Raw genomic sequence first — 22,641 nt, 5'->3', positions numbered from 1 at the left:
TTCCAAGATCCGTCCACCCTCATTATCTTGTAAATGAGAACGTTTTCTCTTCACTGTTGGATAAATCTGCTGAATGCTGTTTTCTGTGTCTGTGATCATGTGTCAAACTAAACTAATGTTTGGTCATAAATTCTGTATTTAGACTTGTGTGTTGTTTTGTCCTTTCTTTCTACTTACTACTTGTAATTGTTTAAGCTCTTAATCTCACTCAAGTAGGCCAGAATTACGTCAAGTAATTGGATTAGACTGATTGGGATTTTTAGTGTCCCAAAACCTGAGGATTTCACACGGGGCAGTATATGCTCAGCTAGTTTCTAGCATCTAATCCATCAACTCCACTCCATAAAACATCTTACAGATAAAGTGTTACAAATAAATTCAAAAGAGATATTATTAATGACAGTTATGTCTTAAATAATACCCAACATCAGAAGTCCTCACTGGTTTTATGGTTTCAAAGCTTGTGCTTTGTTGCAACTGTAAGTCCCACCCACCAGGGATGTCATGTTGTCATGCACAATGTAGTATGCATGAATGTGATTAAAAGGGCATACCTCTATAAGTACTTGTTTGACATTTGTTTTACACTAAGCTTTGTACTGTATCCATCCATACATCCATCCTTGTAGTGAGTTTAAGGACACTCCTTACACCAGGTAAACACATTTTAAAGTTAAAATCTCTGCACAATTACATAAAATCCGTTTAACAGATGTGGATATTTTCCGAATTCTATTGAAAAAACTATCAATCCACTGGCTATACGCTATAGCATCCTCTCGTCTTCCTGTTTACTTTAAATCCATGCTAAGATATGTCATTTTCAAAACATCTGGCACAATGTAGTGTCGCTGTCCAAGGTCCTGGTCCTGGAACCCCCGGGGAGTCTGGAGCGGTCCAAAGTACCCGGCTGTCGGTCATGCTAACGACAAGGTACTATTCATTGTGGCAAATGACATACTACTACAGTTGTAACGTGCATGTTCTATGTTGCTGCTGAGTTCCAGACTGGAGTGAAGTCAAACTTAACAGACTAATGTCCTGCCTCGCTTGCCGTAGGAAACACTGTGAAAGAAAACTGTGGACACTGTATAACACGATGGTAGTCAGTTAGCCTGCTAACCCTTTTAAGGCTATTTATTATCATGGCAAAATGTTCGGTAATAAGTCAGAATTTGTCTGTTGATGAGGGAGAATGTGGAGGGGATGTTGCTAAATAATGGGAAACGTTTTTGGGAGAAAGAGTAGCCCTTCGCGTGTAACGGAACAAGACAAAGCCATTTTGGTGAGCTGATAGCGGCTGTAGCAGCGGATTAGACCCCTGACACATAACACAGGGCTACTGTTAGCTGGCTGAAAGCGTTGGTTACCTGGCAACATGGATTAATGTTAATTTAGCATAGACACTTCCTTCTTTAGTCCTGTGGTGGGTGTGTCCGACATCTGTGTCTGGGTGCAGTGATGAAGTGTAACAATAAGTGATAGATAGAACCCCCTCTACTTTGCAATGCAGTACAAAAACACTCCTAAATAGGTTGGGCCAACCTATTCATATATCTATATTTTTCCCAGCAATTGAAGCAGCAGAGAGATAAGCTAAAGCAGTACCAAAAGAGAATCACCCTTCAACTGGAGAAAGAGCGACTTCTGGCAAAGCAGTTGCTAAAAGATGGGAGGAAAGAGTAAGCATGAAAAAGATAACCTACCATTTTCAGGTCAGATGTGAAACAAGATCTGTAAGTCCACCATGCAGTCAATGTAAAGCAGGCAACAAGCAAAAAAGATAATGATAGTTACACATTATAAATATGGTTGCAGCTTTAAAAACATTAACTGCCTGAAAATACTGTATTTTGTAATTATTTGTTGTGTCCTAAAGGCATGGTAAAATAGGTAGGTTTGGATTAAAAAAACGCACAACATGCATTACATAACATGCAAACATGTACATTCCTGAGGTGCAGACCCCTGACCCCCTCTGTTTTTTTCTTTAATTTTAAATTTATTTGTTATTGCAGAAAGGCACTGCTGCTTCTTAAGAAAAAAAGGTATCAGGATCAGCTACTAGACAAGACTGAAAATCAGATTTCAAACCTGGAGCGCATGGTAAGTTTTCAGAATCCAAGCTAACCCGTGTACAGAATGATAAGTGATAAAGATGAGGTTTTATGAATTAATTGATGAGATGCAGAGAAGGGGGAGGAATAAATAAGTGTATTCTTCTTCCTAATGCTTTTCAAACTTGAGATTTAATTTGTGTTCACGAGAATTTATTTATTAAGTTTGTGTAGAGGTTTATTGTTCATTTCATTTTATTGTTATTATCCTTTTTTTACAAGTGCAAAATACATTAAGCAAACAAACAAATAGGTGCTCATATTTAATGTAGTTAGGATTTATTGATACTGAAATGCCACGTGTAACATAATGAGCCCACTATGCAGTGTGAATTAAAGCAGCATACCTTTTTGATCATCTAAAAGCATTTGCAACTAGGTTTTTGTTTTGTTTGTACTGTGTGTATGTAGAAGTGCATTTTAATGTTTTTCTATCTTCTTTTTCTATGCTCATATTTGTCAACAGGTTCAAGATATTGAGTTCATGCAAATTGAGATGAAAGTCATTGAGGGGCTTGAGGTTGGCAATTATTGCCTGGAGAGTATGCACCAGGTAGATATGCTTTCATGTTTCTTTCCCACTGTTTGTGTTTAGGAATATACCTTTCACATCTATGATAACAATCCCCCCCCCCCCCCCTTAAGGTTTATGTGAATATATACTTCAACAATGTCAAAGTTTCCACTGATAATAGGCAGACTTTATTGAATATGATCCTTGGGTAGGGTTTGAGCATTGGAGAAGGCGTGTGGTTTGTGTTAGCATAGCTGGTGCACATTGTTTGAAGATTAAGGGATTAAGAAGCAAAGCCTTGACTACAGCGGTGTGACTGCTGCACATCCTTGGATACAGTGTACGGATTTGCTCAGGAAATTCACAATCCAGCCAGAATGTGTGGAAAACACTTTCCATCCAAAACCCTTTTCTCCTGTAATATGGGTTTCCTTTTGTTGTTTGGGACAGATCATGTCAATTGAGGATGTGGAGCGAATCCTGGATGAGACCCAGGAATCAATTGAATATCAAAGGGTAAATGCCTGCACCTTTACATTATTTTTGTTTTATTTTGACTAGTAGCCTAACTACTTTAAAGGTCCCATGGCATGAACATTTCTCTTTATGAGGTTTTAACATTAATATGATGGAAGTGGTCCCCCATTGGCTAGAAATGGTGATAGGTGTAAACCGAGCCCTGGGTATCCTGCTATGCCTTTGAGAAAATGAAAGCTCAGATGAGCCAATCTGGAATCTGGCCCCGTATGAGTTCATAAGGGGCAAGGTTATCTCCCCTTTCTCTGCTTTGCCCAGCCAGAGAATTTGGCCCACCCATGAGAGAAAGACATGATGGCTTTCAAACAAGCAAACTGGCGGTTGGTCAAGGCCACACCCCCACCCTCCACCTTGCCCCCCACTCTCTCCTCCTCAAAAGCTACAGACTCAGAAATGGCACATACTAAGGAAAGCTCATTTTTGACTGGCTCTAGTGGCTTCAATTCTGCACCCAGGCTGAATTTTGGCAAAGAGACTTCAGATATGGTATTAAGTGACCACTAAGGCCTATATAAAAGCAACCAAAGAGCACCATGTCATGGGACCTTTACTACTATCTTTATTCTCTACATTTTCACATGTTTAAAGGATGCATAATGCTTAAATTAACTTTCCTAGACGATATACTGTATGTATTACTGTCCATGTTTCGTAATTAAAGAAAAACTGAGTTGTCAGTGTTCTATTAGCTAACACAGTTTTTCCTCCTGCAGCAAATAGATGATATCCTGGCTGGAGCCCTGACGCAGGAGGACCACGACGCTGTTTTAGCAGAGCTGGAAGCTATCACTCAGGTGGGTGTTGTGCTGCATGTTTAACCTTTATTAACACAGGGAATGTTTGCCTGACCATGCATGCTCTTTCCTTGTAACAACCCACTTCAAATTTCTAGATACACACACTGAGGCCTGGTGTAACTACAGGCTTCAGCTGTTTGCCACTTACTGTAGTGCTTCCACTGGACCCTGGGCTGTTGTTAAATCTGTGATTCAGAGTTGAGGCAAGTCATACACACACTGCACATTGGTATTTGGACTAGATTTGTACACTATTTGTCTCTCTCTCTCTCTCTCTCACAGAGGAAAGTTAGAAGCCACAATATTTGTATATAATTATTTGTATATAATAATAGGCTGTACAATAGAAACAGTATGAATTTGGTTGATTCCCATGATTAAAACCTCAGCAGGTTTTCTTCTTATGTGATCTAACTATTGTTTATATTGACACACTCTCGAGCCTATCAAACTACACACATTATCGTTTCACACTTAAATACAGACAAAGATTCTATATCTAGATAGAGAACTCTAAGTGTTTTAGCAGTTTATTTCTTAGATAAACTGCTAAAAGGAATATGCTACCTTTTTGTCAAACTGAAGTATTTTTTTCATTTTGACAAAAAGGTAGCATATTCCTTTTAGCAGTTTATCTAACAGATATTTTGGATGCTGGCGTCTCCGGGAACTATCACCTTATTGTGGTGGAGAGGTTTGTGTGTCTCTATGAACCTGAGGCTTGTGTTGAAATCTGACTTTTGTTTGTGCATATGTACAGTCAGAGTTTGGGGTACTCAGGCTTCTTGGAGACCTTGAATGGAGTCCTGTATGGGGCTCCAATTGGGGACTCCATAGTTCTGCTGGGGGACTTCAACACACACATGGACAATAATGGAGAGACGTGGAGAGGCATGATTGGAAGGAACAGCCTCCCTGATATAAGACAGAGTGGTTGTCTTTTGTTGGGCTTCTGTGCTAGTCATGGACTGTCTATAACAATTGTACGGATGCTCATAAGTGTACTTGGTACCAGAGCACCCTAGGCTGAAGGTCAATGATCGATTTTATAACTGTTTCATCGGATCTGAGGCCGTATGTTTTGGACACTTGAGTGAAGAGAGACGGGGCGGAGCTTTCAATTGATCACCATCTGGTGGTGAGTTGGGTCAGGGGATGGGGTAAGACTCTGGACAGACCTGATAAGCCCAAAAGGGTAGTTTGGGTAAATTGGGAACGTCTGGAGTAGGCCCCTGTCCGGCAGACTTTCAACTCACACCTCCAGCGGAGCTTTTCATACATCCCTATAGAGGCTGGGGGCATTGAACATGAGTGGACAATGTTCGAAGTTTCAATTGCTAAAACTGCGGTGAAGAGCTGTGGTCGTAGGTGCCTCAAGGGGCGGTAACCCATGAACACCCTAGTGGACACTGCTGGTTAGGGAAGCTGTCCGACTGAAGGAGTCTTTCCGGGATTTGCTATCCCTGAGGGATCCAGAGGCAGTTGCAAGGTACCGAAGGGTCCAAAGCAGCGAGTGTGGGAGAATTTTGGGGAAGACATGGAGAAGCACTTTCGGTCGGCACCAAGGTGCTTCTGGAGAACCGTTTCCCACTGCAGGAGGGGGAAGCGGAGAACCATCCAAGCTGTGTACAGTAAGGATGGGATGCTGTTGACCTCAACTGAGGAGGTAATAGGGCAGTGGACGGAGCACTTTGAGGAACTCCTAAATCCAGCTAACACGCCCTCTTTGGTAGAGGCAGAGCTGGATGTTGATGGGGATTGTTGTCAATTTCCCTGGTTGAAGTTGCTGAGGTAGTTAAACAACTCCACAGTGGCAAAGCCCTAGGGATTGAAATGCTGAAAGCTTTGGTTGTGGAGGGGCTGTCTCTCGCAAGGGTCCTGGAGGGAGCCTGGGAGTGTGCCCAATCAATCTTCATGTGTTTTGTGGCTCTGGAGAAGGCGTATTACCGAGTCCCCCGGGAGACACTGGGAGGTGCTGTGGGAGGTGCTGCGGGAGAATGGGGTGAGGGGGTGCGCCATCCAATCTCTGTAGGATCAAAGCGAGAGCTGTGTCTGGGTTCTTAGCAGTAAGTCGGACTTCTTCCAGGTTAGGGTTGGCCTCCGCCAGGGCGGAGCTCTGTCACCAATCCTGTTTGTAACATTTATGGACAGGATATCGACGCATAGTTGGGGTGGGGAGGGGTTGCAGTTTGGTGATGATCTCATCGCTGCTTTTTGCGGATAATGTGGTCCTGACGGCATCATCGGTCTGTGACCTTCAGCACTCACTGGATTGGTTTGCAGCCGAGTGTGAAGCGGCTGGTATAAGGATCAGCACCTCTAAATCTGAGGCCATGTTTCTCAGCATGAAACCGATGGAGTGCCTTCTTTAGGTAGGGAATGAGTCCTTACCCCAAGTGAAAGAGTTTAAATACCTTGGGGTCCTGTTCACGAGTGGGGGTATTACATTCAATTTATTGCACAGTTGTGACAAAAAAAGAGTTGAGCAAGAAGGCAAAGCTCTGGATCTACCGGTCTGTTTTTGTCCTCACCCTCACCTATGGTCATGAAGGCTGGATCATGACCGAAGGAAAAATATCCAGGGTACCAGCGGCCAAAATGGTTTTCCTTAGGAGGGTGGCTGGCGTCTCCCTTAGAGATAGGGTGAGAAGCACAGTCATCCGTGAGGAGCTCGGAGTAGAGCCGCTGCTCCTTCGTGTTGAAAGGAGCCAGTTGAGGTGGTTTGGGCATCTGGTAAGGATGGAGGATCCTGGGCCTCCCTAGGGAGGTGTTCCAGGCACATCCAGATGGGAGGAGGCCTCGGGGAAGACCCAGGACTAGATGGAGGGATTATATCTCCAACCTGGTCCGGGAGCTGGAGCTGCTCCAGATAAGCGGACTAAGATGGGTGAATGGATGGATTTTTTTGGATGAAGCATCAAACAAGTTTGGATTAGATATCTTGCTTCTATTTAAACATGTGACCTAAATAGAACCTTTTTAACATTTGCTCTGTGGCATCACTGTGCTTTACCAAGCCTGCATTGTCAAACTGTCAACTTTTTAGGAACTAGAAGCATGTTTTCAGCTTGGCAAAATAATATGTTTGCGCTTTTATAGTTAGTCAGGGTGACCCTTATTGTTAAAACTTGTATTGTTTCCCTGTCCCTTTGACTGAAACAGGGAGAAGATGTAGCCCTTCCAGAGGTCCCCAGTGAGTCAATACCAGAGGTCCCAGAGGCAGCTAAAGCTGAACCAGGTACGCTTTCTTTTTTTCCTTTTTTTTCACATCACGAAGCATTCCTCACACACTTGATAGTTTTGCAGGGTTTCCATCGGGTCTTAAAAAGTCTTAAAAAGACTGAATTTTAGGCTTTATAAAGTCTTAGATTTGCCGAAGTGTTGTGTTCATGGTCTTAAGTAATTTTAAACAGTAATGCTCTAATGCTCACTGAAATACTTTTTTTTATTTTGTGGTGTTGTAGTTCTTCCTTTCAATAGTCCAAATATTATTCACTGTATATGTACAGATTAGTATTCCTCTGTGTCACTTTTATTCAATTTGAATAAATGTATTGCAAGTAGGTTTGGTACTCTGCATTTCGTTGGAATTTTATGTAAATTAATAGGTCTTAAATTTCATTCATAGAGGTCGTAAAGTCTTACATTTGACTGGCAGAAGCCCTGATTTGTAAAGCAATTGATGTCAGACTGATCATGTTTGCTTTTACTTTGACTTTTTGTTCTAGAGAGGAGAGAAACCAAGAACAAGCCAGACAGAGAGATGTTGGCAGCCTAACAGATTAAAGGCGTGGTTGGGAGTAGACTGTCTTTGTACTGATGGGCACTCTGTTAATTTAAGTATTCTATTCTCAATCATTAGCACTTAAAGGTCTGACCTGCAGACATCAGCGCATCTTCACACATTCTACAGGAATTGCACTGTGTCTGCATTCTGTTGCACTGCTCCCGTGAAGCATCTACATAAAGAAAGTGAAAAGTTTATTTCTCTGTCTGACTTGGATTAGAAACGCCATGACACATTCTAACTGTTTTGGTGCAACAGAATGAAAGGACACATTTTTAGATGTTTTACATATTTGTTTCAGTTGTTTTACATAATAAATAGAGCTGTGGCAAGAAATGTGTTCTGCTGGCTTTTCTTACAGACACAAATATTTTTTTAAACAGTGTTAAACCAATTAAGGCTCCATGGCTTTATTGTCACTGAAGATCATGGTAATATGTTCACATTTTCAGCTTGTGTATCATGCTATCTCCAGAAGGGGGCACTCCTTGTTTTGTTTGCTGACTCAACAGTATACAAAACAGGTGTGCTCATTCACACCTCATCATTGAAGTGTGTGTGGTTCTTGACAGAAGGTAGAAAACTCATGTTGCTGATATGTGGGAGATGTTTAGACAAGAAAGCCAGTATAGTATTTACAAAAACTGCACTAAGTGGGCACTTAGACTCTAATTGGCATGTACAATGAAACTAACACAAATTATCCACTGTGAGAAAAACATCACCTTATGGTGCTACTGAAAACAGTCAGTTTGACTACATACATACGCAGTGCAATTGTATACATAACATTTTGTTTTGTAAACGGAAAGAAGTCAAGCTTTACAGGGACAACTGGACTGCATATCATTTTGTAGCTTGCTCAGATGATGGCAGCAGTGTGCTCAAAGCTTTAATGGACAGAGACAGAAAATATCTAAATGAACAATGCTGGTATGGACATGTTACATTGGGGGGCAAAATACAAACTAAATCTGTCTTATATGTCTTTTTGGCTGGACTGGTTTCATGTAGAGCAGCCATTCTTTGTCAAATAATGCAAAACTAGCAGGTTAATTTGCACCTTTGCTCTGAAGACAAAATGGCAGGGTCTCTATACTTAACCAACTTGTGTAGTGTTTCCCTGTAAATGGATGCAAATATTAGAACTGTCTTTTTAGCTTATAACACACACCAAAAGATGCAATATAAATAGGCACTTATATAAGAAATAAACATTGTGTGTAAATTGTTGTAAACTTGCCTCTGTATCTCATAGGGAAATATTAATATTATTGGTGGAGCTCAATTCAAATACAGAAGTGTGTGTGTGTGTGTGTGTGTGTGTGTGTGTGTGCGTGTGTGTGGGAGGGGGTGCACCAAATGTGCACTATGATAAGGTGATGTTGCATTCTAATGCTGTAGGAATTTTTCTATTTAGGGTTCGAGTTAAGTAAACAACTAAAACATCCTTATGATTATTACATTAATAGCATTTATTTTCACCTTTTATAAAGGTTATGCCAAGTAATTTAGTTTTTTTTTTAATAAGCTAGCAATACAGTAGTGTTGCCCATTCCTGAATAGGCCTATCTCCTGTCCAGCTTAGCACTGGTAGCCTACCCCGTGTTTTTTTTAGTTATAAGTATATGATATTTCATATGGTATGTTACATGTTAGAGTGTAATTTTTGTTGTTTCATTGCATTTCTGACTTTATTTCTGAACGTTTTAATGCGTATGTGAGACTGCGAAAAAAACTAAGCCGTCGAGGAGCCAGTGAAGGCAGCAGCGGGCTGTCAGCTGTAGAGAGGGAAGGTGTGTTTAGCTCGAGTGGGGTTTTGGGAGCGCTGTATCATTTCGCTCTCGCTGGCGCGTTGCCTCGCCTTTTGTTTGATCAAACTCGTGTATTTACCCGTTCCCCCATTTTACGCGGATACACGTTTGAAGGAAAAAAACGTTTATGGTCCTGGCTGAAGACTTCACGATGTCTCGCACCGACGAGGTTCACCGTTTGACGGAAAATGTCTACAAGGTAAGGTGTAACTAATGAATAAAGTTTTGAGGTGCATATGATCATATGATTTCAGCCGTGTTCTACTAGGAATCCGACTTTTTGTTTATTGCCCAAGACGCATTCAGAGCCTGTTTTTAATTCTATGATAATCTATTTAGGGAGAGGCGCAGTCGATCATCTTGTTGATTTTTTTTTTTTTTTAATTAGCCTAGTTTACGGGAATTGTTTTCTTCCACCTCCACATAAAAACTGCTCGACTCCATGTTCGATAAGTAGTAGTAGCTAGGCAACACCTCTCAGCTAAATTTGCCCCCGTGCTTACAAAATCAAAGTCACTCTCTCACTCAATCTTCTCCTACACGTAGGCCTATTGTCTTCCTAAAACCCTGCTCTGATAGTGTAGGCTATTGCTAAAATACCAGTGGATTTCTATCGCCTAGTTTTAATGCCGAAATAGGGACGTATGCATTCCAGAAGTCAGTGTTTGACGGGCAAAGAAGGTTGGGCTTATCTGTTGCAACAAGTAAACATTTGCCCCATATAGGAGCTGAACATTCAAACCTGTTCTGCCTAAAACCCTGCGTCAACTAAGCCTCAGTACTGGGTGGAAAAAAAGATTCTCAGTAGAGAAAGAATGGGAAACATTGAGGTGCTTCATTTTTTTGTTTATCATCAGAAAACTGTTAAAACAAATATCACCATTTCTAATATCCCAAAATGATGTCTTCAATTATTCCCACCAGCAGCCCAAACCCCAAATTCATTCAATTTGAAATAATAATAATAATAATAATGTATACCTTAATGGGAGGGGGGATGCAGCTAATGTGTTAAAGCAACATTATGTAACTTTTTAACCATAAAATAACACCTTAAAAATCCTTTTGATCTGACTTGTAATATGGAGAAAGAATGTCATTTCCACTGCACATGGGCAACTTCATGTGTAGGGGTAAAATGATTTTTTAGCTTATAATTTTTTTTAAATGATTATTTTCCCTAATCAATATTTTTTATTTAATTTATTACCAATGAGTCACCTTAATGTTTCTGTTTATTTGGTGCCGCGGAAGGCAACTACATCATATCCGTTTCCAGCTAAATGAAACAAAAGTAGAAAATGCAAAAAAAATAGATGTTATGTGCTTCTTTACAAATGAAAGAAATGTCAGACTTACTGATGGGCATAAGATGTGCATTCTTCTTTGAAAACAAATGTTTTAGAAGTGTCTCATAATATTTTCTCTAGAAGTGTGATAGTCTATCAACTTTAACCTTTTGTATTTGTCAAAGAAGGGAAGAAAACCGCAACTCGATACAATAAAAATCGCAATACTTCTAAAATCACAGTAAATGAAAAACGCAATACAAATGGACTTGTCACGCATATATGGTGAAAGAAATGATTTGGGACAAAAGCATATTGTCCCAGCACTAATGTTGTTGCACTATGTAACTCTGTTGGGCAGGTACGATCCAATCAACCAAGAGAAGAGCTGTACCGCTTTGCAGTACTACCTCTGATTTTGGTGATACTTGATGTTATGTCGAAAATGTTTTCTGGTTTTGCTTTTGATGTCCTCCGGCTGCTCTGCCTCGACTCGCCGGTTACAGAATTTTCTGATGGACAGAAAGCTTAACTAGTTGCTAAAGTAACGTTAATGCTAAAAGCTAACTGCTGCTAACTGTAACAGAACGTGATTTGTTCAGGTCATTTCCCCCAGACCAGTCGGCTATCCTAACTTTAACTACTCAAGGCTTAACCTCAACCAACCGGGCAGCTCCGTAGGGCTAGCCTTGCTGAGCTCGGAGCACCAGGTGAGTGGTGTTTTTACACTGCTAGCACTGGAGCTCTGGATCGCAGGGAGGAGAAGGTTTTTTAGGGAAGAAATGAATGCCAGTACTGGAACGGGTGTTGCAGAAAAACGACTGTCCATCCCAACTAGGAAGCATGAGAGATGCCAGGAAGTCTTGCAAGGAGAGAGGAAACAAGGAAATGTGGTTTAAGAGGGATGAGCCATCCTTTCCTCTGAAGCATCACATGAATTTATCAGATGTATGGGTGGAGTTGGCAAAAGGCTTTCAGTTGGACGGTTTCGAGACGGCTGCTGTTGTGTATCCATGCTCATAGTTCCTCAAAGAGCCCTTCTCGATCCTCACTTATTAGGTCAGGAATAAGAGCTGTGTGACAGCATTCACGAAGGCGGACCAGAATGACTTCCGGGTTCAGGCGAGGAGCGAGGAGCTATTAAATAAGAGACTTTGGAACTTGGGAGACACCCCAAAGTGTAATGCTCTAATAGGGGGAGTTCATATAGTATCAACTAACAATACTTGATACATGACTAACGTTGAATAGGAAAGTGGTTCCTGATTAACTGTTTGTGGAACAGCTCTGATTGGAAATATCATTTCAGCAATCTATGTTATTCATTCAAACCTAGTCCAGTATCTTTGTTTCAGAGTTGCAAGCACCCACTGAAGGAATGTTAACAAAACTTCATGTTATGAGGACTCCTCACCTGTGTCTTGTAATAATTAGAGGTCACTGGCTCTCAGAGAGGTGTCCTTTCATATTCCTGGTTATTGATTACACACAATAATCCTTAAAAGGTACTCTACTTTTAACTGCCCCTGCGCCCTAAGCCAGCTGTAGTTGGTCCCCTTAACAGAAGACCAAGAATGGATAGAGTGTACCTGCTCCTACAGGGAATGTACCTGCTGCTTCTTTTAGAGCCAACAAGGGAAGCAAATGTTTTAGGTGGCTATTTCGGTCCTGAATCGGTCACACAACCCACTGTGAATTGTGCGCCATGCTCTGTCTGGGTTTGTCCAGTGTTTACACCTACTAATGTGCATTAATCAACATAGACACATTGTAGTTGTCTACATCCTGAACCCTTGGAGGGGGAAAGGTCCCTTCATACAGTAGATGGTAGTGCTCATTCAAGCACAAGCCCAGCAGTTGTGCTCTTTCTCTGGAATGAAAGCACTCGTCAGGGTCCTGACAGCCAGAAATGCTGACGGGTTGCAGAGTGGCGAGACAGAGTCCTTCTTCCACACTGGGGATCTGATCTCATGGCAAAAGCTAGGAGGGCGCAGAGAGTGTCACCTATAGCATAGTCGCTGCTTACTTCACACTCCTTGTGCTTTCTTCAACAACCTCGCTGCAGTTTAAATGCAGGTTTATTTATGTGCTTTAATATTTAAAGAGATGGGTTCAATTTGACTCCCACCACATCTCCGTGATGAAGCTGCATCAGTCACAGTATACTGCATGTTTTTAGCTGTCTATACCCTCAAATCCCCACTTGGTTTAATTTAAATATTGGCGTTTTGTGAAAGGGATAGGTGGTAATCGGCGTATTTTATCACTGAAATCTGCTGCTGTTAGTTTGGTTGCAAAATGACACGTCTCAGGCTAAAGTGCAGATGGTCAACTTAGGGTCAGCAAGGCTTGTTGAGTATTCAAATTTAATTAAAAAGTACTTATGCAAGTTTTTGAAAAGATGCAAAACGTATTAAAATTCTATAAATACACTGGAATTCACCACGTTATTATTTGTGGCACAGACAGCAGCCGGGCACAATGATTGGTAGTTCAGAGTAAGACTAGTGGCTAAATGTTGATGTCCTCCCTTAAGTCATGTTCACAGTTCTACCTTTTGACCTTTTGTAGCTTTGTACTGTCCTATAATGAAGTTGCTAATTGTTTGCACTGCCAATGAAACAGGGAGACTGTCAGGGAACAAATGTGACTTCCACAACACTGGCTGTTCACTATAACCCTTCCTGTTTCTCTCCTCGTACAATACATATTTGAAAGCCTCCTTAGACAGTCATTTTGTTTGTCTGCTTTGTATGCATGCATGCCTCTTCTGAGGAAGAGGAGATTTAAAAACATACGGTGGCTGCAAAGTCATAACAACAAAGCAGCTGGGCAGATACTGAGTAATCTCAGGGGAAGAGAGGGGGGGTAAATGCACTGCTGTGACTCATGGTAGCCCAGTTGAGTGTGTGTGTGTTTAACAGGGCTGGGACTCTAAGCAAGGTGAGGGCGAGACTGGAGATTCAGCAACTCACTGCAAGCGTTGCTCTTTTGGTAAAGGCCAGAGGCACTCCTTAGTTTTTTGCATGACTTTATCTTATTCTTAATCAACAGGGGAGTCAACCCTGTAAAACCCAGCAATCTCAGTGTGATCCTCTGTGACTCACTTCCATTCTCCTCTCTCACATAGACTGGAAGTTAAAGACGTGGCATCTAGTCATTCCCGTGCTGACCGAGTGAGACAGATACTTAAGGTGTGTGTGTGCAGAGCAGTAATTTGCACCAGCTGGCCTTGTTGCTCGGTGTCTGAAAGAGGTGGTGCCCCGGGTCAAGCCTCTTAACATGTCGGTGGATGAAGCCTGGGGTGAGGGGGGAGGGCACACTGAAGTGAACAAACAGATTAATCAGACTAGAGGCTGGAGAAGAATAGGACTCTGTGTGTCATCAGTCAATAATGAAACCTTTTTAACAGTTATCAGGATTTCCACAGTTAACTTTTATCCTAAAAGTTGCATGGAGGTGAGAACGGTTGAGCACACCCTTTAGCACAATATAACTAGTAATGTATTATTTAGAGTCTTTGTCACAGGAAGTGTTGCCTGAGACATGGGGCACACATTTTGAACACACCCTGGCAGGTAAGGGAAGAGAAGGGTGTGTCTCATCTCTTCCAGCCCTCAGGACAACACTCATTTTCCCATGCAGCACCACTCCCTAATTGTCAACACAGCCTGGAAAACAGTGGATGCCATTTTCACAAATGGCAGTTATGAGGAAGGGACATTTGTTGTTTGACCGGATCAAGTGCGATACTCAATACTCTCTGGTTAAAGGATCTTCATTGTGTCGAGTGTGATACCGCTGCGGTAAAACCCTGATGTGAAATGCAGTTGTTCTGCCTAAAAGACATCCTGTTATGTAATAGGTTTCTCTCCCAGTTGCAATATTGTCGTGACACTCACTAGACTTGAATGAATGATATTCTGATAATGATAAGAGGACCACAGTTTCACCACACTCTCATGTGGGAGATCTGAACAGGTTGTCTCTTAGCAACAACGTGCCATTATTCTTATGTGTTTCTGTCATATTTGTGCTAAAAAGACAGTTGCAGTTGGTGAAGGGCTGGAGAAGGCGAGTGAGAGGGAGGAAAAGCGATGGATTCTGTTTCAGAAAGAGATAAAAGGGAGATCTTGAACCTGTTGTAATTGATAAAAAAGTGCTTTATTAAAAGCCCATAAAGGGGTCCAGTGTAAATTAGCCCTGTCGTGTATAGACAGCGCCATGTGTTCTCTGGGGTCCATCATCCATCCCTTTTATTTACCTTTTTTTTCATTTAGCAGTACAGTATATCACATCAAGCGCCACTTGATTTATAATATGCAATTTAATGGAGTTTAAAATGACTTCAGCTCCTGAACATCAGACTCCAGAATATAGTGTTTCAACAAGTTTATGCCTGCTGGTGCCAGGGGCCTTGAAAAGATTGCATTATGCACTGCAGAGAATATCATAACGTTCATTGCCTGTGGAACAGCAGATTTGTTCCCTGTGCCTTTGACTGCGATGCAGAGAGAGGACTATTGCTCCACACACCCACCTTCTCTGCACGTCCGGGGGCGGATGGTTTAGAGACGTTCTCTCTTTTCTTTTACTCACCACTGCTTTTTCAAGGACAGAGATTGGAGATGCTCAGTTCTAAATCCAAGGATACACTGTATTGCAGTAGTGCAAAGAAGCTTCATGGCCGAATTGACAGAAAAAGTTGATTTTGAAGTCACCTTGTTGACATGGTTATCATAATATAATACTTATCTGTTACAAAAACAAACATAGGGCATGCCTGCTTTATAGAAAGCCTTAAAATGCTTTATTGTGTGAGTGGAAGAGGAAAGGAAAAATAGATGGAGACATTCCACATCCTTGTTGAACTTATCCCTAATTACTGTGGAGGATGAAGCTGTAATTACGGGGACTAAAAGAGACGCACAGAAGCAAAGGCTTTCAGTTAGTACTGTGGCAGTGGACAATGGCCTTACATTTATGGGTCATGGGCTACAGTTCACATGTCTGTGGCTACTGTTACACCCACTAGGCTAAGTTGGGCAACCACAGTGTTTTTCTGAGACCCAGACTAGTCATGCTATTCTACAGATATATTGCATATATCCACATGGTTTAAATGTTCCTTTTGGTGGGGACATTCAAACGCAGTCAAACTTTGCCATTGGTATGTAAAGTGACTAATGCAACAGACACAGTCAATGTTATGGCATGTAACTGTACTTTCAGTTTATTTATTCAAATACTTTTACGCCTCTATAGGCCTATCACCTGTACAAACACTCTATTAATTGAGTTTGTTAAGCACAAGATTACTCTATGTAGGGCTGTGTTTAAATCAGAATGTTGCAAGGAGGAGGTCAGCAGAACCCTCACACAATACATCCTTATTGCATAACCACCCTCCCTAAAAGCTTCAAAGCTGACATGCCAAATGTGAATGTGCTAATTTCCTCTTCATCTGACCAGTGTAGTAACCCATACTGAAAAAAAGTCCGCCATTGCACAATATGTTGTTTTCTTTAAGTTGATGGTCATCTAGACAAAACCCAATATCTATGGTTTATTACCTTCCTGCTTTTAGAACAGCATTTTGAGAGATTTCAACGTAATGCATTCATTTCCTTCTCCAAAAGGAATGGGTGTGTTGCTGGTCAAAGACCTAAAGCTAGCAAATAAGTCTGGGTCTTGGTTGCTGTGGGAACCAAAGTGTGTGCGTGCGTGCATGCGTGTGAGTGTGTCCTGTCAGGAGTCGAAGTTCAAGTGGCTTAAATGCAGCACAACCCACCTACAGTAATGCCTGTGAGTCAGACAACCAAAGATACTTTCATTACCAACAGTAACTATTTTACTACGCCTCTTGTGCTGCTTATAAGGTCTGTTAACACAAGGATGATATAGCAATAACAGTTCTTTTTAGTAATATATCCCAATTATTTTCCCGATTTAAATTGATTAATTGTTATGTCTGTAAAGTCTTAGATATTCATTTTAGTATTGTATACGCCACAAAAAAGCATGCAATATTTAAATTTGTGAAGCTTAAACCAGCAAATGTTTAGCACGATTTGTCAGTTTATTAAAATTGTTGCGATTACTTTTATCTTTATCAACTATTGTTGCAGCTCTAATTGCTTCCATAGTTTGCTGCATTTTGGATGCACACTAACCTGTGAAATATTTTATCACCGCCTTAACTTCTGTTAGTTGTTGCAAGAAAATGTAAATGAGGGATCGCTGTGTGGGGTCACACTGACTACAGATGACAAAGCAAACACAGTATATAGTTGGCAAGCAAATGGCTTGATGTGCAAAGGCAGTAGGAGAGTTTATGTATGGTATATATAGGAGGTTATTCTGTTGTTTGCGAGACCAAATATGAATTATTGCCTATATGGCCTCTGATGGAAGACATTGCAGTTCAAAGGTGGAGCCAGGACAAATAACCTGTATGAGAGGTGACTTGGTTTTTCCTCCTCCACCTGAGACCATTTGTAGACCACTTTGGGGTCATTAAGCCTCATGTCTGATTTGAATCTGTCAAAGTTGTGCCATATCCTCGGAAAAGGCTCTTTATATTGCCTCTGTTGGTAAACTAACATTTACCAAAGTGTAAGGAATTCTTAGTAACACGCCTAAACATTTTTTCAGTTTTTTGAAAAAAGTTTTTTTTTTAATGTATTGTTGTCTTTCAGAAAGCACATTGCACTTGATAAGTCAATATTTGCCTCCTGCACTGCAAGTTTATTAAACAGTTTTTACAAATAATAAGCATGTACCTTTGTCCTTTACTGTTCTTTGGAACTTTCACATGCCAGGCAGTCCTGATAGCAAGGCGTGTTTGCTTGGCAGAAAAAGGAAAGAGTCTGGGACCTGTTATGTTTAGTAAGATCTGATTCCAGATATATGCTTATAGAGATCCATCCTTTTGCATGCATTCAACAGTTGAGATTTCTTGGTTAGTGACATAAGTCACATTGAACCATAAATGGATAAACAGTATCTCTTCCTGTTTTATTTATGTTCACTTTTTCTCATGTTGTTTATTTGCAAAAAACATCATAATTACAGAAGGTTCAAAAGAACACTATTACTTAATGCAAATATATACAACATAATATAAAAATATATATGTTTTATTGCAATGTCCCCTTCCAGACAATTAACACATCTGAGTCCATTGCACAGTTCCTTTTTAATACATGTACAAAGAAATTAATATCTAATAAATTATGACTGTGAAACTCCCAAAAAACAACCAAAATTAAATTAAAAAAAAGGATACACTTAAAGTGACGCTGGGGTGATTATATACTGGTCTTGGTGCTTTTCAAGATTCTGCTGCATCATGTGTTTCAATGCGACTTCTGTGGCTACAACCCATAAATGGATCCCTTCCACTAATTGAAGTTAGCTGTAATAACTAATAACTAAAACATTGCGTACTTGAGGTGGGCAAAGAGCTCACAGGAGACCAGCTTCTCAGGTCAGAGAATGTGGGATGAGAGAAAATACTTATTAATACTCATTAAGTTCCCCCCCACCCCCCACCCTTCAACCGATCCCAACAGAACACTAAGATAATACCATTGGGTTTTGCTTTCAATACACTGCTAAATTAAAAAAAAAAAAACTTCCAATCAATCTAACATGTAAGCATTATCCATTCACTACTATTCAGTTAGTGTTTGCATGATGTAAGCAGCATTATTATTGTTGACATGAAAGCAAGTGCTGAACCTGTCAGTGTTTGCTGCATCAATAAAGAATTTCCTGACACTTACAGAACTTAAAAAGAACGTCTTTAGATCCCGGTCTGTGATGGACGTAATTGCTATTGTGCAGTTCAACAAAAGATCATTGGAAATGTTTGTCAAACTCTACAATGTCTTCTCTTAGCTCACAGTGTTGAGAGGTTTGCAGTTAATACAACTCGGAAAGGACACACATATTCACGTGGTATTCTTGGATTGGATGTTCTCCCTGGCTTCTACTGAAAGCACATGCTGTGCCTACTGCAGTATTAGTAAGACTTTAGGTATGTAAAAAAGGCAAAAAATCTTCTTGGCATCTACTCAAAGTGAATCTGAAATGAACATGAGACAGTGTGTTTTTCTGTATGCATTTGTGTCTTTTAACTGTAATGCTGTAAGAAGTTAGCGGTGATACCTTTACTAATACAGTTGGTTCTGCAGTGATTATTATACTTCTTGTACTCTACATCCTCTGCTGTGTTGTCCCCTCAATAACTCATGAAAGTGCCCCTATATTGCAGGGAACTGTTGTTGAAGTATAATTCTAAAGTTTAACAGAAGTTTGCCACGATGCCTTTTGAGGAAATGTGAGAAGTCCTAACCTCTGAGTTCATGTTTTAGCATGAACTTTAAATTAAATTGGCATTCTTCTGGCAAATTGTAATATGATTTGTGTGGAATGTAACCTCTTACAAGTGGCCCTTCTCTTTCCAATACTGCATACAAGTCTGACATTCTCGTTCAGTAGGAATAGGTTTAAAATGTGAACAATTCATGATGAGCTATGACCAGCTTTGGTACTAAAATAACTCATTTGTGAGGAGGACAAAAATAAACAACTGTAAAGTTTGATCCAGACTGGCTCTGGACAAAATAGCCTCTCTACGTGTCTGACTTCTCTGTAAACCTAAAAGTTTAAAAAAACATGCTAAGTTTATCACACACTATATATATGCAGTGATACAATTCAATATATAACGAACGACTTCCATATGCAGTTGCTCATGTAGTTGCCATTGCTAATATTGGACCCACATGTACATTTTTTACTTCTGTTATTTCCGGCATGCTCCTAAAGGTAGCATGATGTACTTTTTGACAGGCTGATCTAAATACGATGATAGCATGCAAAGTATGTTTGAGATGTAGGTTAAGACCCCAACCACGGACAATTATTTGTATGGTGCACACTAGCCAGTCTAAGGGATCTTTCTCAGGCGTATTTTTTGCCAAGAATTTTGAAATCAACTGAGTGATGACTGAGCGCAGTGGATGCCGAGCAATATATTTGTAATAACATGCATACCCACTGCTTCCCCCGATGCAAACCTACTGTAAGTGGCACTCATTTTAAGTGAATTTAATTGCAGTACTTTTTTTGCGCACGTTTGCATATTTGCAAAGTTTATTTGTTAAAATGTGAAATGGCCAAAAAATAGAAAAGTCTTTACCTAGCTTTTACCCTGGCTTTCTGTTATTATTGAACTAAACATTACCCAAGTAATGACTAGCTTTATCCTTGTAGCTACACATAATTATATAAAAACATGAAAAGGCACATTTAGCAGTTTAATCTTTTAGACATTATGTCAAGCCTACTTTAGCCTGTTAGCATTGTCAACACAGGGTTTCCCCCAGGAAACAACTTAGCAGAGGCGGTGAGGCACCCACATCCTGACGTGTCTCTTCCTGGTCTGTCCTTGTTCCAGTTGAGTCAACCAGACAGGAGATTTCACAGCAACCTGACTATTTCCTCTCGGCACAGTAATTAGTTTACGCACAAGGTCTCAGCTGTCATCGAGCTGATTGAGACCCATCATAAACTCTCTCTGAACAGACTAACTCTACGGTTGTCATAAGTCCATCCGCACATTATCCTCTTTCTTTACGTTCCTCTGTGATTGCATCATTAGGCTTGGGTGCCTTTGCAGCCTGTCACTACATGACATGCCCCTACAGTACTCACAAATACAGCAATTGGTGGCTACAGTCCTCTTCTGATCCAGGGCATTTTCAGGCCAACAGCTGGTTGCCATATAGAAGAGGGGATGCGGAGGAAGGAGCTTGGGGAAGGCGTAAAGGAACAGATGATGATGGCATCCTGGCTTCTGATTGCGTGTGATTCCCCCTGGTTCTAATCAGCTTGTGTAACTTCAAAATTACTGTCATTACTGCATTTGTGTGACAGAACAGAATGAGCAGAGAGCGATATCCCAATAGTTGATTTGACAGTCTATTTAATATGCGCTGACCTTGTTTACTACTTCCGTGCCAAGAAAGCAGAACTATACACTTTAATCCATATACTGTACTTCCTGTCTCATCATACAGCACATATTGGTGTCAAACTGAGTTAATTCATTTTGTGGGAGACATTTCTCTGCCCTCTCTTTAATTGTCTGAGAGGGCAGGGGATGCACAGCACATGATTGCCTATACACTTTTGATCAAAATTCTTGAAAATTCCTTCCACAGAATTTTCTATTCAATCACTTTTTGTTTGATCTCTCTCTCTCTCTCTCTCTCTCTCTCTCTCTCTCTCTCTCTCTCTCTTCATGTTGCACAACTTCAAGTGCCTACTGGCCCCATTTTCCAATTAGCTGCCACATTTAGGGTAACGATGTAGTACAAGAGAACTGGGATGACAAATTTAGCAACAGTGGGAAGAGATGAAGAAAGAAACCACCTCCCTTTTTTTCTTTCACTTCCCCTTAACTGCATGTCGTTGCACTGTCTCTTATATAAAAGTAATATCTGTGGCTAATCATCTGATTCTTAATATGCCATAACTGTGTGTGTGTATTTCTACGTGTACATGTACGTGTAAGAATGGCGGCCAGGCCTGTGTCGGCTACCTTTGGCCTCCTCAGTGGGAGAGTGTGCCGTAATGATGCTGCACAGGGATTTGCTTTGTTATGTAATCCTCCCACCAGTTTGAAACACCACCACTCTTTATTATCAAGACTTGTATTAATGTAGGTGTGTGCACGAGTATGCTGATGCATTAGTGTGTGTGTGATTTGCACACATTTATGTAACCCCATGCACTATAGATCAGAATGAGGCAGTTCAAAGAAACATTTAGGTATAAACATTTTCTTAGCAAGGTCCTGAGGGATGTTTGTCTTTTATCTTCCCAGAGGCAGAGAGAGTGTTTATAGATGGGGCTCTCCCCAATTATGCTCCTATTCTTCTAGTATATAAGACTAACAGAGCCAGATGGTAAATAAAGAGAGCTAAACACATTGCTATGAGAGTAGTGTATAATGTTAATTCCGCCGTCTCTTCGTGGTAGCTTTGAAATAAGTAAATGGTAAAACAATGAGCTGATATGGTCTTTTCGTGTTTTTTTCTGGTGTATATAATATTAAACCGAATATCTAAGACTTTATAGACAAAACAATTAATCAGTTTAATCACAAAAATAATTGGGATGTGAATACTAAAAAGAATTGTTATTGCTGCCCTAGAAACAATCTGTACATATGTCATCCTTGTGTTAACAGACCTTATAAGCAACACTAGTGAAGACATTTAATTAAAACCTATATAGTATGTTAGGATACAGTACATATTTTACAGCTGGAGTTTTTTGATGACTATCCCAGTTTTTGTTATCCAGTCCAATATAGACTGCTTTAGATGCAAGCGCAGTCACAGAGAAGCGTAGTAAAATAGTTACTGTTGGTAATGAAAGTATCTGTGGTTGTCTGACTCACAGGCATTACTGTAGGTGGCTTGTGCTGCACTCAAGCCACATGAACTTGACTACTGACACACACACACACACACACACACACACACACACACACACACACACCACATATACATACATATACCATCCTATCCAAATTTTGGCTCTCATTAAAATCAAAAGACATACATAAAGTTGGAGGCAACAACTCTGAGTTCTGACTGAAGATAAGAGGAAAATGATTTTCCGGATGAGCTGCCAGGGTTGTTTCAGGTTGACACTTGTGGCACCTCGCCATATTATTCTGCCACATTGTGGATCCAGGCGAGAAGTAG

General features: G+C 40.6%; 2 protein-coding genes across 7 annotated transcripts in view; both read left to right on the top strand.

Annotated features, from left to right (window-relative positions):
• The first annotated feature begins 955 nt into the window (after positions 1-955).
• On the top strand, positions 956-8,084 carry LOC117958636 (charged multivesicular body protein 6-like). 3 transcript variants are annotated; one of them, XM_034895137.1, is made up of 8 exons: positions 956-1,160; positions 1,573-1,682; positions 2,019-2,106; positions 2,584-2,670; positions 3,082-3,147; positions 3,882-3,962; positions 7,128-7,203; positions 7,694-8,084. In XM_034895137.1, exons 1-8 carry the CDS (start codon positions 1,146-1,148, stop codon positions 7,741-7,743), a joined length of 573 nt encoding a protein of 190 aa, XP_034751028.1. In that variant the 5' UTR covers positions 956-1,145; the 3' UTR covers positions 7,744-8,084. The 3 variants fall into 3 exon arrangements, with proteins under 3 accessions (XP_034751028.1, XP_034751029.1, XP_034751027.1); XM_034895136.1 differs by having other exon boundaries at positions 957-1,285; XM_034895138.1 differs by lacking the exon at positions 3,082-3,147 and having other exon boundaries at positions 956-1,285.
• Positions 8,085-9,509: 1,425 nt separating this feature from the next.
• The window catches only part of baiap2a (BAR/IMD domain containing adaptor protein 2a), a 52,592-nt gene continuing 39,460 nt past the window's right edge, over positions 9,510-22,641 (top strand). For all 4 annotated transcript variants that reach the window (XM_034893096.1, XM_034893098.1, XM_034893095.1 and 1 more), the window contains exon 1: positions 9,510-9,765. In XM_034893096.1, the coding sequence (XP_034748987.1) occupies positions 9,694-9,765 (72 nt within the window). In that variant the 5' untranslated portion in view covers positions 9,510-9,693. The remainder of the gene's footprint in view (positions 9,766-22,641) is intronic.

This window comes from Etheostoma cragini, chromosome 15, assembly GCF_013103735.1.
Source record: "Etheostoma cragini isolate CJK2018 chromosome 15, CSU_Ecrag_1.0, whole genome shotgun sequence".
In the NCBI taxonomy this organism is placed as follows: domain Eukaryota; kingdom Metazoa; phylum Chordata; class Actinopteri; order Perciformes; family Percidae; genus Etheostoma; species Etheostoma cragini.
This window is presented reverse-complemented; position numbering and strand designations above follow the sequence as displayed.